Source organism: Phaseolus vulgaris, chromosome 8 (genome assembly GCF_000499845.2).
Source record: "Phaseolus vulgaris cultivar G19833 chromosome 8, P. vulgaris v2.0, whole genome shotgun sequence".
Taxonomy (NCBI): Eukaryota; Viridiplantae; Streptophyta; class Magnoliopsida; order Fabales; family Fabaceae; genus Phaseolus; species Phaseolus vulgaris.
Window position 1 is genome coordinate 12295069 of NC_023752.2, and position 22616 is coordinate 12317684.

Below are 22616 nucleotides of genomic sequence, written 5' to 3' on the forward strand. Positions count from 1 at the left end.
AACCCACACCTCGAACAACTTTTCAACAATTCAAAATTTTTCCGGTATAATATACAATCATTAGGACATGCATGTATCTTTTTATACTCCATACCCATTGGACAAAGAATCTTTTTGGCCTCATAATTACGATTAGGTAGAGTATTTCCCTCTGGAAGCATATCCTTCAACAACTGAAGCAATTCCGTGAAGCTTTTATCAGTCCATCCATTTATTGCCTTCAAATTCATCAATCTTAACACCGCCGACAACCGTGTGAAGTTAGTTGATCCAGGATACAATGGAGTCTCTGCATCGCTTCACATACTTTCATATCCATGCGTTTTTGTAAAAGACTCGACTCCTACATCACGAATCATGTCTTCCAATCGATCATCATCTACATCATCGTGTACTACTCCATCCATGGTGGACCCCACGTATTCTTCAGTTACGAAAACACGTGGTAAATTTAATAATTCACCATGTCATGTCCAAGTTGTATAAGATCGAAGAAACCCATCACATAGCAGGTGCTCCCTCATTATATTAACATCCAGTATCATTCCATCCAAACAATTAACGCACGGACACCTGATCTTTGCTCCATCATGACCACTATTAATCGCGTTACGTTGTGCAAATTGTATAAATTCTTCTACTCCTCTTTCGTACTCCTCACTTATACGAACACAATTCATTCAATTTCTATCCATATTATATATTCTGGAATAATTAGAATTTTTATACCAGTGTTCTATTTCACGCGTTTGCCGAGGGTCGAACACCCTCGGACTCAATACCAGAACGTATTATTGCTAAATATAACATATAAAGTAACAACTAACTACTAAATAATATAAATTACATAATACATAAAAAAACATACAAATTCAAATTATAAATTATAATAATATAAATTTTGAAAAATACAAATTATAATACATAAAAAACATACAAATTTGAAATATAATAAATACTAAATAATATAAAAATAAAAATTCAAAATAAATTATAATACATAAAACAAAATGCAAAAAAAAGTTAAAAAATTTAAAAACCAACCTTGTGGGTGAACGTTGTTGGTGAAGAGTGGAAGAGGACAAAGAGGAACAGCGACAACAGTGGCGACAGCGGCGGCGGAAGCAGTGGCGGAGCGGCGAGCCAATGGAACAGTACCTTCGATATGCAGCAATGGAAACCGAAACCCATTAAAAACGAAAGCAATAGGGAAAGCGAAAGCCATTAAAAGCAATGAAGTTCAATGCAGTTGCAACAATGGTAAACGAAATACCTTCGAGTGCAGCAATGAGTTCGAAAACGAGAGAAAACGTATAAGAGAGATGAGCGCAAAGAGAAAGAAACTACGAAACTGTTGAGGCGCGTAAAATTTTTAGGGTAAATTTTTTTTACAAATGCGGCTAAATGTAAAAATCGCATTTGTAAATCAAGCGCTTCAATTTACAAATGCGGCTAAAAGTAATAGCCGCATTTGTAAATCAAATTACTTTCAAAAATGCCACCGTGTTTTTTACGAATGCGTTTAAGTGCTGAGCCGCATTAAATAAGGAGCGCTCTTTTCTTATTTTTGTGCTAGTGTAAAGATTAAGATATTTCATTTTATATAAGTGAGTCCAAATCTCACCTCATCAACTGATTTTATGAAGTTGAATTTAAGTTTAAAGTCTACTTCTTAACATGACAATAGAACCATTTAATGTCTAATAATTTAAAATCTAAAATATTATATTAGATATTTTTATCATTAATAAATCAACAAAAAAACTTACAAGTTAAGTTATCCACGGAGGAGATGTCAACAAAAATGAGAAATAAAAAATTATATTAATATATAGTAGATTTTAACATTAGTGATTGATATTTTCCTATGTCGTATTCTAAATGGTGAAGGTTATCTTCAAGCTCACATCAAGTCTTTATTTTATGTGGATTTTTACGTTCAATTAATCAATGATAATGTATTCTGTGCATACTTCATATAAATATAATGAAACTTTATAATAAATAAATATTATTAAATATAGATTATATTTTGGATTTAATAATTTAAATTGATGTAAATTTACTTTTAATTACAACATAATTTTAAAAAATTATTAAATTTACTTTTAATTTACTTTTAATAATTATTATATTAATTTAATCAGATACTTTAAACACTAAAAATATTATTAATATCTAAATTAATTTATATTGATAAATAGTTTTAAAATTAATATGTAATTAACTACTTAAGTTTTTATTATTAATTATTTAGATTTTAAAGTTAATAACTAATTAAATATTAGTTTAAAAATTATTTATAAATAATATAAACTAATTTAAATAGTAATACATTTTTTTAATATCTAAAATTATATTTAATTTAGTTAACAATTAATTATTTTTTATTTTTTAAATTAATTTCTATTTAATTAATCTTAATTAAAATTTACTTTTAATTATAACATAATTGTTGAAATATATCTATCTTGATTGGTTGATGGAGGTGGCTTTTAGACTAAGTCAAGTCGTCTTTTTTTTATCCTTGATCTTTTGTATGTTTAATTAACTACTGATATTTATTTTAAATAATAAAATAGATAATCAATAAATATTTTTAACGTATTTTTTTAATATATGATTAAATTTAATGAAAATATAATTTTTAAAAATATATGAATTTATAATATTATGCAATTTTATTTTATTAATTATAACATAATTATTGCTGAATTATGTCTATTTTGGATTCCAGTTTCGGCCTATTAGTTGACGTCAAGTCATACTTCTTTATTTGCTTTTAGGTTTATAAATAATTTATATGATGTAAATTTATTTTTAATTACAACATAATTATTGAGGAATGTCTATTTTGGATTCTACTTGGTGGGTGGGTGACTCTCACCTAGTCAAGTCATCTTCTTTAAATATTACTTATATTTTAGTATAAATATAACAATACTTATTCATATTATTAAAATTAAATAAGTATTTTTAATGTATAAATTATATTAAAAAATAAATTTTATAGTAAAAAAATATTTTAAAAAAAACTAGATAAATTTATGATGAATATTTATGTTGATGTAATTTTAAAAATTATATGGAAATTTAATTTAAAAATAAAACTAAACTGAATAAATCAAAAAATTAAAAATTAAAAAATATTAAAATAAATCTGGTGGAATAAACGCTCTTTAAAAATTTCAACGCTTATTTTGAAAAGGAAAATAAAAAAATAAAGTATTTGTGTGAGTTTCAAATATGTTTCCATACAATTACATGATAACTTGGTTTTAATAAGAAAATGATATAGTTAGAGAAGAAGAATGATTTAATTAGAAATAAAAAATGAATTATAATTGGATGGTTGATAAGTATGAAGCGTGGTGAATGGGGAATTAAGCGCGTGAAGTAGTTGGCTAATAATAAATGCGTGGATTGGAGAATAAAATATGTAGAGTTGGTGGTTTCTTATTTAAAGGAGGGAAAGCAAATCCTTGATGAGAGGAAGATGAAGATGAAGAGTGTAACACTATTTTTCCTCTTTTTCCTTTTATTGGAAGCTCTTTGCTGTGAAGGATGTTTGAAGGAAGAGAGAGAAGCACTTCTGGGCCTATCTTCTTTCTCTTCGAACGTTCACACAGATTGCTGTGAATGGGAAGGAGTGGAATGCAACTCGTCCACAGGGAGGGTGGTCCAACTCGAATTCTTCCCGTCCTATTTGATCCAACAACGATATATTAATTACTCGGATTTTTCTGTCTTCATAGATTTGAAGAAGCTCTGGTTTTGGAATGGTAATACAGTTGGTTGTGTGGGGGGTGAAGGTATGAATCAGTAAAAGTTGATAGCTCTTTACCAACTTAAAAGTACGAATCTGTGTGTAATGTTGTAACGCATACTCACCACTATTTTACATACTTTTCAGGCTTGCCAAATCTGGAGATCCTTTACATCATTGGTAACAATCTGAATAATGCTGCCAGCATTGTATCTTGTTTGGAGGGCCTTCCATCTCTTAAGTCTCTTGGTTTAGTTGATAACGGGTTCAATGCATCTTCATTCCGCGGTGAGACTACCTATTTCTCTTTCTTATTCTAATAAATCACAATAATCATGATTTTTATGTTCTTCTAATTTTTTAATAATATTTTGTTCACATTTTTGTTGGTTTCTTTCAAAAAAATTTGGTTATATTGAATTGAATACATGTACATATATAAGTTTTCAAAACTCTGTCATCAAAGCTGCCTAATCTGGAGGTCCTTGACATAAGTGGTAATTATTTAACCAATCACATCTTGTCATCCCTCGAGGGATTCTCATCTTTGAAGGAACTGAATTTGCGGAAAACTGGATTGAACTCGGATATTCACATTGAAGGTATAGGATGTAACTTTTCCACTTCATTAATAAAGATGAACATTGTTAATTAATGGAGGATATATTCCTTTCAGCTTTATGCTCAAAATTGAGGAATCTTAAGGCCCTTGACTTGTCAGAAAACAACTTCAACCAGAGTGATATTGGGTCTGCTCTTAGTGGACTCTCATCACTCAAGTCCTTAGATTTAGGAAACAGTGGATTGACTTTGAGATCAATTTTAAGTATGCCCTCTACATCACAAATCTTCATCGTTTGCTTTTTATTAGAAATTATATCTAATTGTCTATAATCGGAGCACTGCTAGATATTTCGAAATTGAGTTCTTTGGAGTTCCTTGACTTAAATGATAACGGGTTGAAGGAATCTAAGAATATCTTTTGGCGTATAAAAGGTTAGTTGTGATTGATATTGGATAATATTTTATTTAAAAGTAGATATATGACTTCATTCCAATATACATTATCCTTACTAATGATAAGTTGATGCTTTCAATTTTGTTTATCAGGAAAAGATGGATTTAAATGGCCATCCAATTTACAAGAGTTATGGCTGAGTGGGAATACATTGACTGACGAATTTCTCTCATCTCTAAGTGGTCTTCCACTTCTCAGATTTCTTGATTTAACCAACAATCAACTAAAAGGAGAGTTAAATACAAATGGTTAGTATTTCTATGGATTATATTTAAAATATTTAAAGAAATATTTGTAGATATTATATTCTAATATTTTTAAATTAATATAATATTAAACGATTTGCTAGAATTAATAATTTAATTAGGAATCTAAAAAACTATACAGTCAATTACAAATCATAATTAATTTAATATTAAGATAATTAATATTAAAAATGTCCACAAATTTATATTATAAAATATTGTAAAAAAACTACACAATGTATTACACTTCTTTTTTAACCATCTTGTCTGTTGGAGTTAATTGAAGTAAATAACAAAAGACAAAAGGTTGTAGAAACTGATTGAACATAATTGTACAAGATTGTAAAATTGTTGAACTAATTTGTTCATTTTGATTTACTTCAATAATATATATAATAAAATTACAATTACTGGAAGCAATCTGTAAACTGACCATTAATGTAATAATAACGGTAAAATAGTTTAAGGATAATAAAATCAGAATTAATAACCAACATCCTCCCTTAATTCTAATTTGGAACAACCTTCATGTCCAACAAATCTCTTAACTTGATGAAAACATTGATCTTTAATGGCTTAGTGAAAAATATTTGTAATCTGATCTTCTGATCTGCAGTATTCCAATTTGATCATGTTCTTCTTCCAAACTTGGTATCGCAGGAAGTGATATTGAATATTAATGTGTCTACTTCTTTGATGAAAAACTGGATTCTTTGCATGATTAATTGCAGAGACATTGTCAACATAAATCTTAATTGGAACATCTAGATTAAAACCAATTTGAGTCCTAATATTGTTTTTCTCAATCGCCATCAATTCTTCATTCATAGCCTCTTGCCATTTGAGGTGTTGAATGACATCTGCAAGTCTCACGGGTTCTGAATCTGCAAGAAAAGCAAAGTGAACTAAATCTCCATTGTCATCAAGATTTACTTCGCAATTTTGAAGGTGTAGAGGTTGTTGTTGTTGCCTTCTTGGTCGCTCCATCAAAGTTGCAATAGGACCTACAACTTCAAGTTGAACTGCAGGTGCTTCAAGAGTGACTCCATCTTCCACATCATCGTTCAAAACGTAAATATATCATTTTTTCGAATCCATTTCAGCTGTTGCATTCCATTGCCATTTCTCATCTTCGGCAAATATAACATCACGACAAACAATCACCTTCTTTGTCATTGAATTGTACAGTTTGTATCCCCATGCTTATATCCAATGAAAATGGTCTTCTCTGCCTTATCATTTAACTTCGATCTTACTGCCTTGGGGACATGAGCATAAGTAATTGACCCAAATACCTTCAAGTGTTGCACATTGGGTTTGAATCCGCTCCATGCCTCAATCGGAGTTGTGTTAGGAACACTCCGAGTAGGTGATCTGTTTATCAAATATACCGCACATGTTACATTCTTAGCCCAAAAATAATTTGGCATACCTTTCGCTTTAAGCATGCTCCTCGCCATGTCCATGATTGTTATATTATTTCTCTCGGCAACTCCGTTGTGTTGAGGTGTGTAGGGACAGATTATGTTATGCTGCAACCCAAGTTCTTCACAGTGCCTCTTGAACTCATTAGACTTGTACTCACCCCCTCCATCACTACGCACCATCTTAATTAGTCAGCCACTCTCTCTTTCAACAAATGCTTTAAATATTTTAAAGCAGTGAAATACCTCATCCTTGCTTTTCAATAGATAAATCTAGGTTTTTCTTGAAAAATCATCAATAATGGTTAAAAAATACTTATTACCTCCAATTGATGATATGTTCATCGGGCCACAAACATCTGTATGAACAAGCTCTAAAGGAAATTTCACACCCCAAGGCTCCTTAACAAATGGTATCATGTGATTCTTTCCAAAAATGCAAGCCTCACACAATTGATCAGGGTGATAAATATGGAGTAAACCATTCACTAAATTTCGTTTGGAGAGATTTTCCAAACTCCTAAAATTTAAGTGCCCAAAGCGTAAATGTCATAACCACGATTCATTATTCACTATTGCATTCAAGCACTTGAAATCACCCATATGAATATCTACTGGAAACATACGGTTTTTTGATAAAAAGGTTTTAAGAATCAAATTATATTTCTTATCAAAAATTGAGAATTTATTTTCAACTATGTGCATCACGTAACCCTTTTCGGCCAACTCTCTCATACTCAACAAATTACTTTTCATATCAGGTACATAGAAAACATCATTGATGTACCTGTGATCACCATTCTTCAATGTAATAAGAATTCGCCATTTTCCAGTCACCAGAACAATTCTACCATCACCAAATTTCACTTGTGTGCGAAATGAGTAATCCAAATCTGCAAACAACTCCTTCTGACCAGACATATGATTTGTGCAACCTGTGTCCAAATACCAAGTCTGATTGTTTGGTGTTTCATTTGATGTGGTTGTCATTAGTACTACATGATCATCTTCATCTTGTACGTGATTACTGTCTTCTTGAGCATAATTGGCAACATGATTATCACCTTTTGATTTGCACTCATTTGCATAATGGTTGCGTTTATGGCAATTATAACACTCCACATTTTATTTATTGTACATGCCTCCTCGTCCTCTGTGACCACGTTCTTCACGCCAAGAGTTATTTGAACTTGGATTGTGATTGGAACCAATGTTGTTTTGCTCAACGCCTCCATGATTCTGCCCACCATGACCTTTGTTGGAATAACTACCACCACGTCCTCGTCCTTTGCCTCGTGAACTACCGTGTTTATGATAGGAGCTACCAATTGAGGCTTGTGCTTGTAAAGCCTGTTCAATTGGTTTTTCAATATTATTGTCATTCATCCGTTGCTCATGCGCTCATGGGGAACTAGACAATAACCTTATTGTCATTTTTGAAATGTCATTGGCCTCTTCAATTGTGACAACAACATGTTCAAATCTTGGAGTTAAAGATCTCAAAATCTTCTCCACCTTTGCCTACTTCGAATGTGTTTCACCATTGGTAAGAACTTTATTTATATAGACATCAACAGTCTCTGTGGTTTCCATCTGCAGTAGTTCATATTGGTGTCTTAGGGTTTGAAGACGCACCCTCTTGATCTTGTCATCACCTTTATAATTGGTTGACAAAATGGTCCAAGCCTCACTTGTACGTAGTTATTGCTCATTCTATTTGTTCAAACGTCTCGTCACTCATCCCTTGATGGATGAGATACAAAGTCTTTTTGTCTTTCTTCTTTTGGTCACGATGTGCTACTCGTTGCGCCTCAGTTGCATTATCAACTAATACAGACACTCCACTCTCAACGACATCCCATAACTCATTATAATCAAACAAAACTCTCATTTGCACACACCACCGATTGTAATTTTTTCCATCAAGGATAGGGACTGATAATTGGATAGAGTTCATGATAATAGACTGACTCTAATACTAGTTGTAGGAACTAATTGAAGAAAATAACAGAAGGCAAAAGGTTGTAAAAACTGATTGAACGTAATTGCACAAAATTGCAAAATTGTTGAACTAATTTGTTCATTTTGATTTACTTCAATAATATATATAATAAAATTACAATTACTGGGAGATATAAAATAGGAATAATAACAACCATTTAAATTGACCATTAATGCAATAATAACGGTAAAATAGTTTAAGGTAATAAAATCAAAATTAATAATAATGAAATTTTAATTAATAACCAACATTTTTTTTTCAAGTAATTATTAGAAAAAAGGAATTCTTTACGGACTAAAATTTACTATAATTTTTACTTTAATTTTTATTATAATAAGACAAACTGTAAGAGTTCACTTTAATTTGTTACTTTCAAGTATTTATAAATTTTCCTCACTAAGAATTTAGATGTTTAAAATCTACTGAAAATTTCTGCCATAAAACTAAGAGAGATTCAGACCACTTATTCTATCTTTGAAAAATAGAGCGTAATTACTTTTTTCAGTCCAATATTTTGTTTAATTTATTCAAATTAATTTCACTATTACTAAAAAAATAATCAAGCTTTTAAAGTTTTAAAACATAATAATAATTTAATTACTTTTAATTTAATTGGAAATATAATTATTATTAATAAAATATTGAATTATTAATTTACGTGTAATATAATTTATAATTAACATATGGTGATAATTTTATAAATTAAGGACATCAATTTTTACAAACGAAAGGATCACGTTGCAATTTTAAAAATTTGAGTGACTTGATTAAATATTGTAAGAGTTATATTGTTGCACTGATAAATGGAAGAACTTGATTAAACTTTTTATTAACAGATAATTAAATTGAATAAGTAAATAAATAAGTAAACAAACCTTTATATTTTACATTTGTCTCTTATAGATTTGTATGGTATCTTAGATAGTCAAAGATTTGGATCTTTATGTTCTCATTATAAATATTTTGAGGATTTTATTTTATTAATTTTATTTTTTTAGAAAATAATATATATAAAGTTAAGATAATATTTTACAGAGTATTACAAAAAATGACACGAATAAAGTTTTTATTAATAAAAATAAAAAATGTAATTAACTAACAAAATTTTAAGAGACAGAATTTTAAAATAATTTAACTAAATAACCTTGAGTTTAATTAAAATATATTTATATTATTAAATATAAAACCTTAATTTTGTAAAAAATATTGAAAAAGACAACTCTTATATCGTCGTTTCTTTTGTACTATTCAAACAGAAAAAAATTTGTTGAAAAGGACTTATCTCGAGTAATGATAGACTTATGGAAAGCTTATTGGAGATTGAGAAATAAGAAAATCCCAAAAATGATTCTCAATTAAAAAAAAAACCCAGAAATCATGTATACAACAAAGATGCAATTGATTAAGAAATCATTTAGAAGCTAACCTTAAAAATCCTAAAATTATTATACTGTTTTTATATATAAGAACGTGTTTATGATTTTTTTTTATCAACACTATCTCTCTTTTTTTAGTTAGATGTATATATATTTATAAAGACTTTTGGATATATGAAATTATTTAAAAGTTCTGAGGCTAAAAATTTAATTAGAGAATTTTTTAGATTTTTGCGTAAAGATTTAAAAAAAAATGATGGATTCAATTTAAAATACAATAGGAGAGTATGAGTACACAGTAATTTTACAAAATAAAGTATAATTATATTTTTATACTTTATCATATTTTTATGCTATAATTTAATATTTTAAATTTTAAAAATCATTTTGGTCCTGTTTTTAAATTTTGAATAAATTTAAAATAGTTATAATTTTCAGTTGGAAGATAAGATTTTGAACTATTTTTTAATTGATTCAAGATGTAATATTTTCTTTTTTGATTAATTTACATAAATATTACAGAATCCAATTTATATTAAGACAATGAATAGTGGTAATTATATAATGCATTCTCCATATTCTTAGTGAGTAGTGATGAGTTCAGATGCTTTGTTTTATAAGAGAATGATGAGTTTAAATGGCCTACCAATTTACAAAAGTTATGGTTGTCTTCAAAAAGATTCGATACCTTGAGTAACCATTTTCTTTCATCTCTCGGCGGTCTTTCACTTCTTGGATGCATTGATTATAAGTTCTAATTAATGGTGATAATGCTGGTTGAGATGTGTCACATAAGGTTATTTTATATTTAGTCTGTAAAAATGTAAGTCGGTTTATCTGTCCATATAAAAAATGAGTTTATTTAAGAAAAATATTTAAAAAAAATAAAATTGATTAATTATAAAAGAAATTATTTATGTTGTTGAAAAATTAAAATTTTATCCTTATTTCCATTCATTCAATTAAAATAAGAATATAAAGGAATTCAAGTATGAGAGTTGCTATAAAGCTTAATTAAAAATAATTAAAGTTTTGTTTTGTATCTATTTCTCTTTGTATGTATGTAAATGTACAGAGTATCTTATCAAAGTTTTGCTGTAAAATAGTTTAATGAAAATGACTAATTTTTTAACGAATATTTTATTGAAATTTCTTTTTCATATTATTTTTTTTATTAACAAATTTTAGATATAAGAGTTTACTTAAAAGTAGATCCAATCTCACTCTTGATATTAATTTCTTTAAATGATTAAATTAAAATATTTCCCTTTTTTAGTACATTAAATTTATTTTTTAAAATAAAATAAAATAAAGATCACACTACAATAATGAGTGAGTGTGAGGTATGATTTTTTTTTTCAAAAAAATAAAAAAAGAATTGTTTTTTTATTTACACGGGTTAACAGGGCAATCCGTCCTGTCCCGCTGTTGGCCCGCGCGCACTACAAGTTATGTGGAGCGAACCTAAACAGGTCAACAAACTAAATTAGTGACCGCACTTTTTGGTAACGGATATGGACCGACCCACATGACCTACCCACATTGTCATCCTAGCCGTAACTATATTTATTGATTATTTTAGGACATTTATTTTCTCTTTCTTTCACTGTATTATAATATCTTAGAAATTAAGATTTAATTATTATTTTGTTTGCATAATTGTACACATTTTATCTTATATTTCATATACTTCAAAATTACTCATTTTAGTCTTACAAATATCAATTTAATAATTTTTAGTCCCTATATGTATTATTTTTAATTGTTTAACATTATTATATATAATACAAGGACTAAAAACATTATTATATATAATACAAGGACTAAAAGAGATTACAAATAATATGTATATGGGATAAAATAAAATTATTTTTTAAGTGTAGATAAACTTTGTTTAATTATAGGTCGAAAAGAATAATTTTACCTAATTTTATATAAAAGAGATTACAAATAATATGTATATGGGATAAAATAAAATTATTTTTTAAGTGTAGATAAACTTTGTTTAATTATAGGTCGAAAAGAATAATTTTACCTATAATTGATTTTATATAATTTATACATCTAGGTTACATTTGACACACCATTTAAAGTAATTTTAACTTTTTTTCACTAATTAAAAAATGTATTTATATGACTCCATTTTAACATGCATGTCCCTAATTCTTGGTGAGTAAGTTGATGCTTTCAACTTTTATTTTTTATCAGAGAATGACAGCTTTAAATGGCCAACGAATTTACAAGAGATATGGCTGACTTACAACAGCTTAAGCAACAAATTTGTTTCATCTCTGAGTGGCCTTCCACGTCTCCAATTCCTAGATTTAAGCTACAATCAACTAAAAGGAACAATAAATATAAGTGGTCAGTATTTTTTTTATTTAATTTTGCTTTATTATAACATTTTATAATTAAGATTTAATTATTCATTTAGTTTGAATAATTGTACAAATTTTATCTAATAGTTTATATTCTTTTAAATTACTCATATACAAATATCACTTTAATAATTTTTAATCCCTATACATAAATTTAAATTCTATTTTCTTTTAATTTTTTAAAAAATAAAAACAAGCAACTATTTCTCTTAAAATAAATAATAGGTTATTTATTCTCTTTTCATCCCATAATTAATAAAAATATCTTAAATGTACTAAATAAACGTAAATCCCCTATATCTTTTAACTATACTAGTTTAAGAAATAAAACTGTATGAATAGCTTCTATATACAGAAACATATATCCATCACATTTATTTTGAAATCAAAGATTTAAACAAGAAAATGTAATATATATATATCAAATAAACCATCTGTGATCTATAAAGTTTACACTAACAATCCAACACTAATTAATTAATTTTGTTTACCTCTATTTCATTCTTTAAGGAAAGATTTCACAACCAAACTAAGTTAGAAAGGTCTAATTTGTTCTAAGACAACTTTGATTCACAAACAAAATACATTATTATCAACCTAGACTTAGCAAAGATTAACCTAAGCTTAGATTTCACATAGACTAAAATGCAAACAACACTAACACTACAAGAAAATCATGAAATAGAAACCAATTTTTAGAGACCTAAATAATTAGTTACAATAGAAACTAAAATAGAGACCATTTTAGAAACTAAAAAAAAAATTGGTTTCTAAATTAGTTTCTATTATTTTTTATTATTGTTAAATAGTTTCTAAATTGGTATTTAATTAGCAACTAAGGTTTTAACTACCAATTATTTAGTTTCTAAATTTGGTAGCAAAAACGTTGGTTGCTAATTAGATACCAATTTAGAAACTATTTAACAATAATAGAAAATAATAGAAACTAATTTAGAAACCAAATTTTTTTTAGTTTCTAAAATGATCTCTAATTTAGTTACTATTGCAACTAATTATTTTGGTTTCTATTTCATGATTTTCTTGTAGTGTAAGAAAGAGATATTTGAGATTTGGGATCTGAGAGAAAAAATCTTACTCTAAAAAAATATAATTGAATAAGATTATTGTAATCTCTATTATGTTCTATAAGGTGGTTTTTAATTAAAAAAAGTTGAATAATTGGGTTAGAAATTTAGAGGAAAGATAAAAAGAATGTGAGAGAAAATGTTCAAAGAGATGATGAAGTTGACAAATTTATATATGTAACATAATTACAATTTTAATCTTTATTTTTTTTAAATATCTCTACTAAAAAGGATCTAACAATCAATATATAAAATAATTACTCTTACTTATTAAGTTTAATACAATGCCAATTTAAGAAAATCTATTTAATCAATCAAGTAATAAAATATCATGGCTAATTTGATTTTTAAGATAATTAATATTTCAAAAGTTCATAAATTACAACACACAACCATTTGTATTATAGAACAAAGAATTGCACTCTTATATATACTATTAATTAATATATATTATAAAACATATTTATCAATGAAAAAAATCATTAAAAATCCAAAATAATTTATGAGTAAATTCAATCATAGATAGATTTTAAAAATATAGTTCAAATTTAAAAGATAAATAATCCAAATATAGTACAAATACGATCCTATTAAATGAATAAATAATTATTATAAATGTGTTTTTAGTAGTTATTTTTCAAATCTTTGTTTATTTATGCTGGAAAATTATTTCTTTCTATCCTTTCTGCTTTTTTTCTTCTTCTAAGAGAATGGTGTAAGTCAAACTGTGAGAATTGAATTTATATTAACAAAGTCAACTTTTAGAGGTTTCATATAATAGTTTTTGGAAGAAAAAAAAATGTTATTTGAAAGTAAACTAGTTTTCTAATGGTTCTACTAGTGAAGAAAATGAATGTTAATTAATTTCGATTCTTAATTTTTCTTTTTCAGGATTATCGACTTTGTCCAGTCTGACGAATCTTGATCTGAGCTATAATAGTATCCATTATTTTGTGGCCGATCAAGGTATTTAAGAAAATAAAAATTAAAAAAGTTTAATTTGTTCTTTAGAAATAAGAAAAAATATATTAGATAAATTCATGATACTAACATGATGATCCTGCTATACTCCCATTTTGCATAAAATATATTTGTATCCTTCTTAAAGATATATCTACTATATCCCATTTAGCATAATTAAGTTTACTTATATTTTTTTAGTTAATTAAAGTTACATATCTTTCAGGATCAAAAAGTCTAAGTAGATTGGATGTCCTTCAGTTAAATGGGAATATGATAGATGGAAAGAAGTTAAAGGAGTCATTACAAGCTTTATCATTATCCATTAAACATCTTCATATGTCTTCCAATAACTTTAAAGGAACTATTTTAGCTAAAGGTAAGTAATATATACGATTTCACAAGGTAAATTAATTTCGCACTCTCTATCTTTAGATTCGTGTCAAATTTTTTTATTGTGCAGATTTTCATGATTTAAAAAATCTAGAAGGTTTGAGATTGGACGGAAGTAATAACATAGAGAATGAATTTTTCAAAAGTATTGGAAATTTGACGTCCTTAAAAGCTCTGTCTCTTTCATACTGTCAGATAAATGACACCCTTCCTGCTGCTGGTAATTATATTATTATTTAACGTTATTCATGATATGTATGTTCTATATAATTTTTTCTTAATTTTGTTGAAATCTTTATATCCTTCTTGTCATGACCTTGTAACATGTTTTCTTTTTTCTTCAAATTTTTATTCAGATTGGTCTAAGCTGAAGAAGTTAGAAGAGTTATATCTAATACAAAATGGATTTGAAGGATTTCTTCCCATATCTTTCATTAACATGACATCTCTTCGGATATTGGAACTTTCTCATAATCACTTCATAGGACATTTTGATTCTAACATTGCAACCCTTACATCACTTGAACATTTTGGTTTTACAGAAAACCAATTTGAGATTCCTGTTTCTTTTACACCATTTGCAAATCATTCAAACCTTCAGGTCATCCATGGTAAAGGCAACAAAGTTAGATTGGACTCACAACACAGTTTGCAAACTTGGATTCCAAAATTTCAGTTACAAGAGCTTAGAATGTCTTCAACCATTATGACTAGTTCTTTCCAGCTTCCCAAATTTCTTCTTTATCAAACAAATTTAACTAGTCTAGATTTCAGTAGTTTGAAGTTGAAAGGAGGGTTTCCTCACTGGTTGTTAGAAAACAACACGAAATTGACTGAAGTTGTTTTTGAAAATTGTTCTTTAACTGGTACTATGCAAATACCATTGCGTCCCGTTCGTGAGTTATGGAGTATTGATGTGTCTAACAATATCATAATTGGTGAAATCCCAAGCAAGAATATCAGTTCTATTTATCCAAAATTGAGATATTTAAACATGTCTAAAAATTACATGCGAGGTTCAATTTCTCGTGAGTTTGGCCGAATGAAGTTGCATTCGTTGGATCTTTCAAACAACCAATTGTCAGGAGAAATACCAGAGGACATATTTGAAGCTAGGCACCAACTTAAATTCTTGAGACTTTCAAATAATAAGTTGGAGGGACCCATTTTTACAATACCCACTAAATTGGAGATTTTATCATTGAATGATAATAACTTTAGTGGTAGACTTTCTAGCAACATTTTTAACACATCCATAGTCTCATTGGATGTAAGCAATAATCATTTGGTAGGAAAGATTTCAAGTCTTCTGAAAAATTTGTCAGGATTATCAGAACTTCGTATGTCCAATAACAACTTTGAAGGATTCATTCCATTAGAATTAACACAACTTGAAGATCTAAAATATTTAGATCTCTCCCAAAATAATTTGATTGGTCTTCTACCATCATTTCGAAATTCTTCTGTGAAATATATCCATTTGAGCAATAATCATTTAACAGGATTTTCCAAAAAAATGTTCATTGAAAACTCTTCTTTAGTGATGCTAGACCTTAGTCACAACGAAATATCTGGTGGCATTCAGGATATGATTGAAGACCTCAGTTATTCAAAGTTGAAATTTCTCCTTTTAAAAGGTAATCATATCACTGGTGATATACCTAAGCAGTTATGTCAGTTGATAGATTTAACCATGCTTGATCTTTCCGACAATAAATTTTCGGGAGAAATTCCTCATTGTTTGGGGACAATGCCTTTTGACAATAAGAATCTTGATCCTTTATTAAAAGCATCCAAGGGAAGGTTTTTTGCTGAAGAATCTATATCTCAAGCACCATTACCATCATCAGAGCATAAGAAAGAGAAAGCAAGTTTCACTTCAAAGAGAAGTACCTATACTTACATAGGAAGCATCCTTGCCTATATGTCTGGAATTGACTTATCTCATAATAAACTAAAGGGGAATATCCCGTATGAGCTTGGAAAATTGACAAGAATTCGAGCATTGAACTTGTCCCATAATAATTTGATTGGACAAATTCCATATTCGTTTTCCAATTTGGTGCAAACAGAGAGTTTAGATCTTTCTTTTAACAAGTTGAGTGGTGAAATTCCTTCTAACCTCATTATCCTAACCTCACTGGAAGTGTTAAGTGTGGCACACAACAACTTATCGGGCCCACTACCAGAACAAAAAAATCAATTTGCAACATTTGATGAGAGTAGCTATGAGAGTAACCCATTTCTTTGTGGACCTCCATTACCAAAGAGTTGTCATCCAGCTCCTAGAGTTATTCCAAATGACTTGGATTTTGACAAAGACAATGATATGTTGGTGGACATGTATGTCTTTTCTGTGAGCTTTGTTGTGTCGTACACATTAGCATTGTTAGCAACTGCAACAACTTTATACATCAATCCCTATTGGAGGCAAGCATGGTTTTACTACATGGAATTGGTCACTTTAAATTGTTACTATTTTATTATGGATAATTTTTTGTAGATTTTGTAATGCTAAAAATATGTGACATATATCTTGTATTCTTAGGATATTTGTTTCCTTTTAAGAGTGATTCAATATATAAAAAAGTCATGTGTGTGGCTTAATATAATAATATGAAATCTAAATTTTTGTATTTAATAAATTAATTGTTGTTAAAGAATAATTGTTTTTAGTCTTTTTAAGTTCTTCACTATACTGGCATGAAAGAGAATCAAGATAAGATCACTTTTTTTTTATATCATATGAATTAATATTAAGGTTTAATATATTAAAAAATTATGAGCGTATAAAATCATGATATATAGGAGGAGGGGATGTAATGAGATGATCTGATTCCATTTGATGAATATCATGGTATGTTATACTGATCTTGTCTTCACAAGGTCTATGTGAATCAAACAAGTAATAGGATAATGAGTATGCATAAATTCTACAAAAGCATAGTAGAAATTTATCAATGGAAACTTCACATTTAGTTCTTACTAATTGAATCACTAATGTGCTAAATAGTTCATTTTCAAGACATGAAATTAAACCACAACTAAAATTATATACTATATTGCATTCACATGAATAATTGCATAACTATAAGAACAACAACAACATTTTCAAAACAACTTTCTTTTTTTTTTGACTCTACTACTGTTTTTATTGCACCTCAGCAACTTGTATATCTTGATATTTGGGGTCTAGTACCTGTGCCTGCTTTTAATGGTTCTTTCTACTACATTGCCTTTTTATATACCTATTCACCTTTTGATATACCTATTCACGATATGTATGACTATATCTTTTTAAACATAAATCTCAAGCATATACTAATTTTCAAACTTTTCACAAATTTGCTAAAAAAACAAACTGGTTTTCACCTTAAATATATTTAGTTTGACAACATTAAAGAATTTTTATGCCTTAAACCTTATCTTGATACTCATGGCATTGCTCATCGGCTTGCATGTCCTTAGACCCATGAGCAAAATGGCTCAATTGAAAGGAAACTTCGCCTTATAAATGATATGGGTCTTGTCGTGCTTGTTGTAGCATCTCTTCCAATGAAATTCTGGGGTGAAGCTTTCACCCGAGCAACATCCATATCAATGATGTACCTTCTTCTAGCATTAACTATGACAATCCATATCATATGCTTTTTAACAAACACCCTAACTATAACTTTTTCAAAATCTTTGGTTGTGCATGTTACCCTTTACTTAGACCATATAACAAACATAAGTTTGCCTTTTGTTCAGCTATCTACATGTTTATTGGTTACAGTCCTACACATAAAGGCTACCTATGCTTATCAATCATTGGTAAAATTTATATTAGTCGTCATGTTTTATTTGATGAAAATGTTTTTCCCTTTATATCACATTATTGTATCTTCTTCTGCTACTCCTGATATAATCTCTACTCATCCATCAACTCTTGCTTCAATATCATCTTCTACTGCTATTCTTCCTTCTGGTATCACTACTGCTACACCTTATCCTCCGTCTGTATCTCCATCACTAATCCCTTCTACAAATGCGCGGTCTCCAACTCTTATTCAAAACAACCATCCAATGGTTACTTGTGGGAAATCTGGAATATTTAAACTAGAACCTACACTACATCTATCATATCTTTTTATGTTCCCACAACAGTTAAAGATGCTCTTCAACAACCTCACTGGTATTATGCCATGCATGAATAATACAAAGTTCTATGTGCAAATCAAACATGACCCTTGACTACTTTACCTCCCGACATTCAACCTATTGGCTGCAAGTGGATTTTTAAAAATAAATACAATCCTGATGGAACCTTACACAAACACAAAGCGAGTTTGGTTGCTAAAGCTTTTTGTCAAATTGAAGGTTTGGTTTATTCTGAAACATTTAGTCCTGTAGTCAAACCAACTACAATACACATTATTCTAACTCTAGCTTTATCATACAAGTGGCATATTAATCAAATAGACATTAATAATGCTTTTCTTTATGATGATTAGCAAGAAAACGTCTTCATGCTTCAACCACCTGGTTTTGAATCTGAAAACTCCAATCCTGTTTGTAAGTTACAAAAAGCAATTTATGGCCTCAAACAAACCCCAAGATCATGGTTTCAGAAGTTAAGTATTGTCCTTCTTCTTTTGGATTTTCATCTACTAAATTTGATTCTTCTTTATTCATTAAGTCTCAAAATAATGTTACTTTGTTTGTCCTCATTTATGTGGGTGATATAATCATAATAGGAAGCTCCTATGTTGCTATCCAGTCTTTTATAAAATCTCTCCAAAAGCATTTTGGCCTGAAAGACCTTGACAAACTTCATTACTTTCTTGGTGTAGAAACCTCATGGACAGTTGATGGGTTCTCTTCACCTTTCATAGAACAAATATATCAAAGATCTTTTACATAAATCAAGCATGATTTTGTCAAAATCTCAGCCTACATCAATGGTTTCTTCTACTTGTCTATCCAAGAATGGAACTACAGCTTTTGACAATGCCTTGCTATACCGCTCTGTCGTCGGCTCCCTTCAATATCTTCTTATCACACGTCCCGAACTCTTATACAGTAAAAATAATGTTGAACAAGGTGTTTTGATGTCTCCAAATCCAAGAGGAGTGCTTGAAGACCTTGGTGCTGGTTGTGTGTGTGTCTAGAGTATTTGAATTTGTTAATCCACTCTTTATGGTGATCCAAGGTTAATTGAATCTTAATCCTTTTGAAAAATATGTATTTTCTAAAGAGTGTGAAAATTCAACCCGTTGAAATGTCGATTCAACCGGTTGTTTTACACTTAGTGAATTTTGAAAGGATTTGAAAAGCTTGACTTTGTTTGACTTTGGTGTCAAACCAATTCAGCTGGTTGTTTCGACATTTCAACCGATTGAAATTCTAAAAACCCTAACAAAATTTTGTTAAGTTGTACCAATCTGTTTTAAATGATTCAAACTGCTTTTGGTTATTGAAATAAATGCTTTGACCATATGATTGGAGTATAAAAAGGTTGTTTTACGCTCCTGGTCATTAACTAAGAAAGAGAACTTAATCAAAAACAGTTTTAAGGATTCCAAAGAGCTTTTGGATCATCTTCAAGTGTGGAATAGGATTGGATCTTGTAATTCTGAACTTTAATCTTTGATTACCCAGGTGTATTTTGTTCCCTTCTTTCTTTGACATTGTAATTCTGTGTGATTTGGTGTTGTGCAATTTCAGAGGTTGTTCTGAAAACTGTGTGGTGTTGCCAAAGGTGGTGTGTGTTCTGGAAGGGTTCAAGATCACCACTTTGGTGTGTTGTTCGTAATCAAGGTTTGATTGTTTAGTGTTTTCTTATTGGTTTGCTAAGGACTAAATGTAGCTCTTAGTTAAGAGTGAACCAGTATAAACATTTTGTGTGAATCTCTCTATCTTACACTCTTAAACTGCTTTTGTTTTGTTTTTCAACATTGCTGGTATAATGATGACTCTCTCTTTTTACGGCAAGTGCACCGCTTTGTCAGAAGTAATAATTGTTCCTAAGGATGGATATCGATCCCACAAGGAACAGTGAATTATCAAGTACAATAATCGCTAAATATAGAACAAAACAATTAAAAGTGTGTTGAAAGTGGTTGTGTTGGCGATGATCAATAAGAAAACAGATAAAGAATTGGTTGTTTCAAGTTGGAAAAATAAGGATTAGGTTTCATCTCTCTCACTCTCATGTATTTTGATTAGCATGTCAATATTAAGTTCTTTGATTGAAATTGATGTCCGTATAAAAATCATTTATATCCATTCCTCGCATATAAAATCCTTAAGAATGTCCCCTAACTATCGATCCCTCGCATAATTATAAGAACAACTTAGAATGAAGCTCATACGTTTAATAACAATTAACATTTCAAGTCTATTCCTAACACTTAAATATGTTAAGTATTGTTGTTTAGGTCAGAACCCGAAAAATACTTTCCAGTCATATTTAAGATTCTCAATTTTTCACGGAAAATTAAAAGTAAAACAATAATACCAATGATCAATCAAGAACTGAATATTTTAATATAAGATATCACCCCAATACATAAGAGTTTGAGCAGATTACTCCCAATCCCAAAGGATAGAATTAGCCACGCATACTTCTAGCACCTTCCATTCTCCCAATTGGGCTACAATTCACTTTATGGTATTTTCCTCTCAATCTGGCACACTAGGGTTGTGCCTCTAGCCCCCTATTTAACCTAATTTGCTAGGGTTAGGTGACTTCATGCGTCGCGCTCATGGGCTTAATGATAAAAACATAAAAATATCCCAATTAATTTGACGCATTCTCGCTGCTGAGTTGGACTCTCTCTCTCTCTCTCTCCTCTCTCTCTCTCTCTCTTCTCTCTCTCTCTCTCTCTCTTCTCTTTCTTCTCTCTCTCTCTTCTCTCTCTTTCTCTCTCTCTCTCTCTCTCTCTCTCTCTCTCTCTCTCTCTCTCTCTCTCTCTCTCTCTCTCTCTCCTCTCTCTCTCTCTCTCTCTCTCTCTCTCTCTCTCTCTCTTCTCTCTCTCTCTTCTCTCTCTCTCTCTCTCTCTCTCTCTCTCTTCTCTCTCTCTCTCTCTCTCTCTCTCTCTCTCTCTCTCTCTCTCTCTCTCTCCTCTCTCTCTCTCTCTCTCTCTCTCTCCTCTCTCTCTCTCTCTCTCTCTCTCCCTCCCTTCCTCTCTCCTCTCTCCTTTCCCTCCCTCCCCCTCTCTCCTCCGCTTTTTGGGCCTTCCAGCTTTCTCCTTTTAGAATATATCATTCTTCTTTAGTCCAAATCTCCATTGAATAAAATGCTCTTATTCAATTAAAGATCATAAAAATTGCAAAAATGTATAAATTCATAAATTAGGGATTATTTTTATGTAAATTAGCAATTAATACTCATAAGTGCCTATATTTTAATATGAGATATTACTGAAATTAGACACTTATCATATAAACAACTGATTGTTTCGCAAAAACAACCGGTTGATTTTCTGCAATCAAGTGAAAAGCATTTTTCCAATTGGCTTAACAGTTTTCTAATTAATTGATGCTTCGTTATCTTTCAATCTACCTTCAATATTTGCGAAAATCTTTCATAAACAATTTACCCCCTCTCTTGTTTAAGGCCTATAATTCTAACAAATAAGGTCTGCCAATTTATGCATAATCCACAACAACATCATTGGAAAGTTATAAAGTGAATTCTCCACTACCTTGCAGGCTCTCAGACTCATGGTCTTCTCCTTCGCAAGTCTTCCCAACTTAATCTTAAAGCCTATGCTAATGTTGGTAGGGGTTCAGATCTGAATGATAGAAAATCCACCATTGGGTATACAGTTTTTCTTGAAAACAATCCTATAGCTTGGGCATCGAACAAGAAAAAGGTAGTCTCACGGAGTACTACCGAAGTTGAATATCGCAATATCACATATGCTCTAGCAGAAATCAAGTGGACAACCAATCTGCTTCATGAGTTATGTATACAACTTACACC

The 22616-nt window shown here is 29.6% G+C and overlaps 1 protein-coding gene across 4 annotated transcripts; it reads left to right on the plus strand.

Moving 5' to 3' along the window:
* Positions 1–3427: 3427 nt before the first annotated feature.
* Positions 3428–17643, plus strand: LOC137826383 (cuscuta receptor 1-like). 4 transcript variants are annotated; one of them, XM_068632332.1, is made up of 11 exons: positions 3432–3812; positions 3914–4054; positions 4210–4368; positions 4443–4592; positions 4676–4762; positions 4877–5032; positions 12040–12195; positions 14186–14260; positions 14481–14633; positions 14718–14867; positions 15004–17364. In XM_068632332.1, exons 1-11 carry the CDS (start codon positions 3497–3499, stop codon positions 17148–17150), a joined length of 3690 nt encoding a protein of 1229 aa, XP_068488433.1. In that variant the 5' UTR covers positions 3432–3496; the 3' UTR covers positions 17151–17364. The 4 variants fall into 4 exon arrangements, with proteins under 4 accessions (XP_068488435.1, XP_068488433.1, XP_068488434.1 ...); XM_068632335.1 differs by having other exon boundaries at positions 3672–3812; positions 4320–4368; positions 15004–17643; XM_068632333.1 differs by lacking the exon at positions 12040–12195 and having other exon boundaries at positions 15004–17363.
* Positions 17644–22616: the final 4973 nt, after the last annotated feature.

Bases quoted from the DNA above. Each gene is read 5' to 3' on its own strand.
- LOC137826383 (XM_068632332.1), top strand. From the start codon at position 3,497: ATGAAGATGAAGAGTGTAACACTATTTTTCCTCTTTTTCCTTTTATTG. The intron at 3,813-3,913 runs GTATGAATCAGT...CATACTTTTCAG, and splicing joins TGGTTGTGTGGGGGGTGAAG to GCTTGCCAAATCTGGAGATC. The intron at 4,369-4,442 runs GTATAGGATGTA...TATTCCTTTCAG, and splicing joins CTCGGATATTCACATTGAAG to CTTTATGCTCAAAATTGAGG.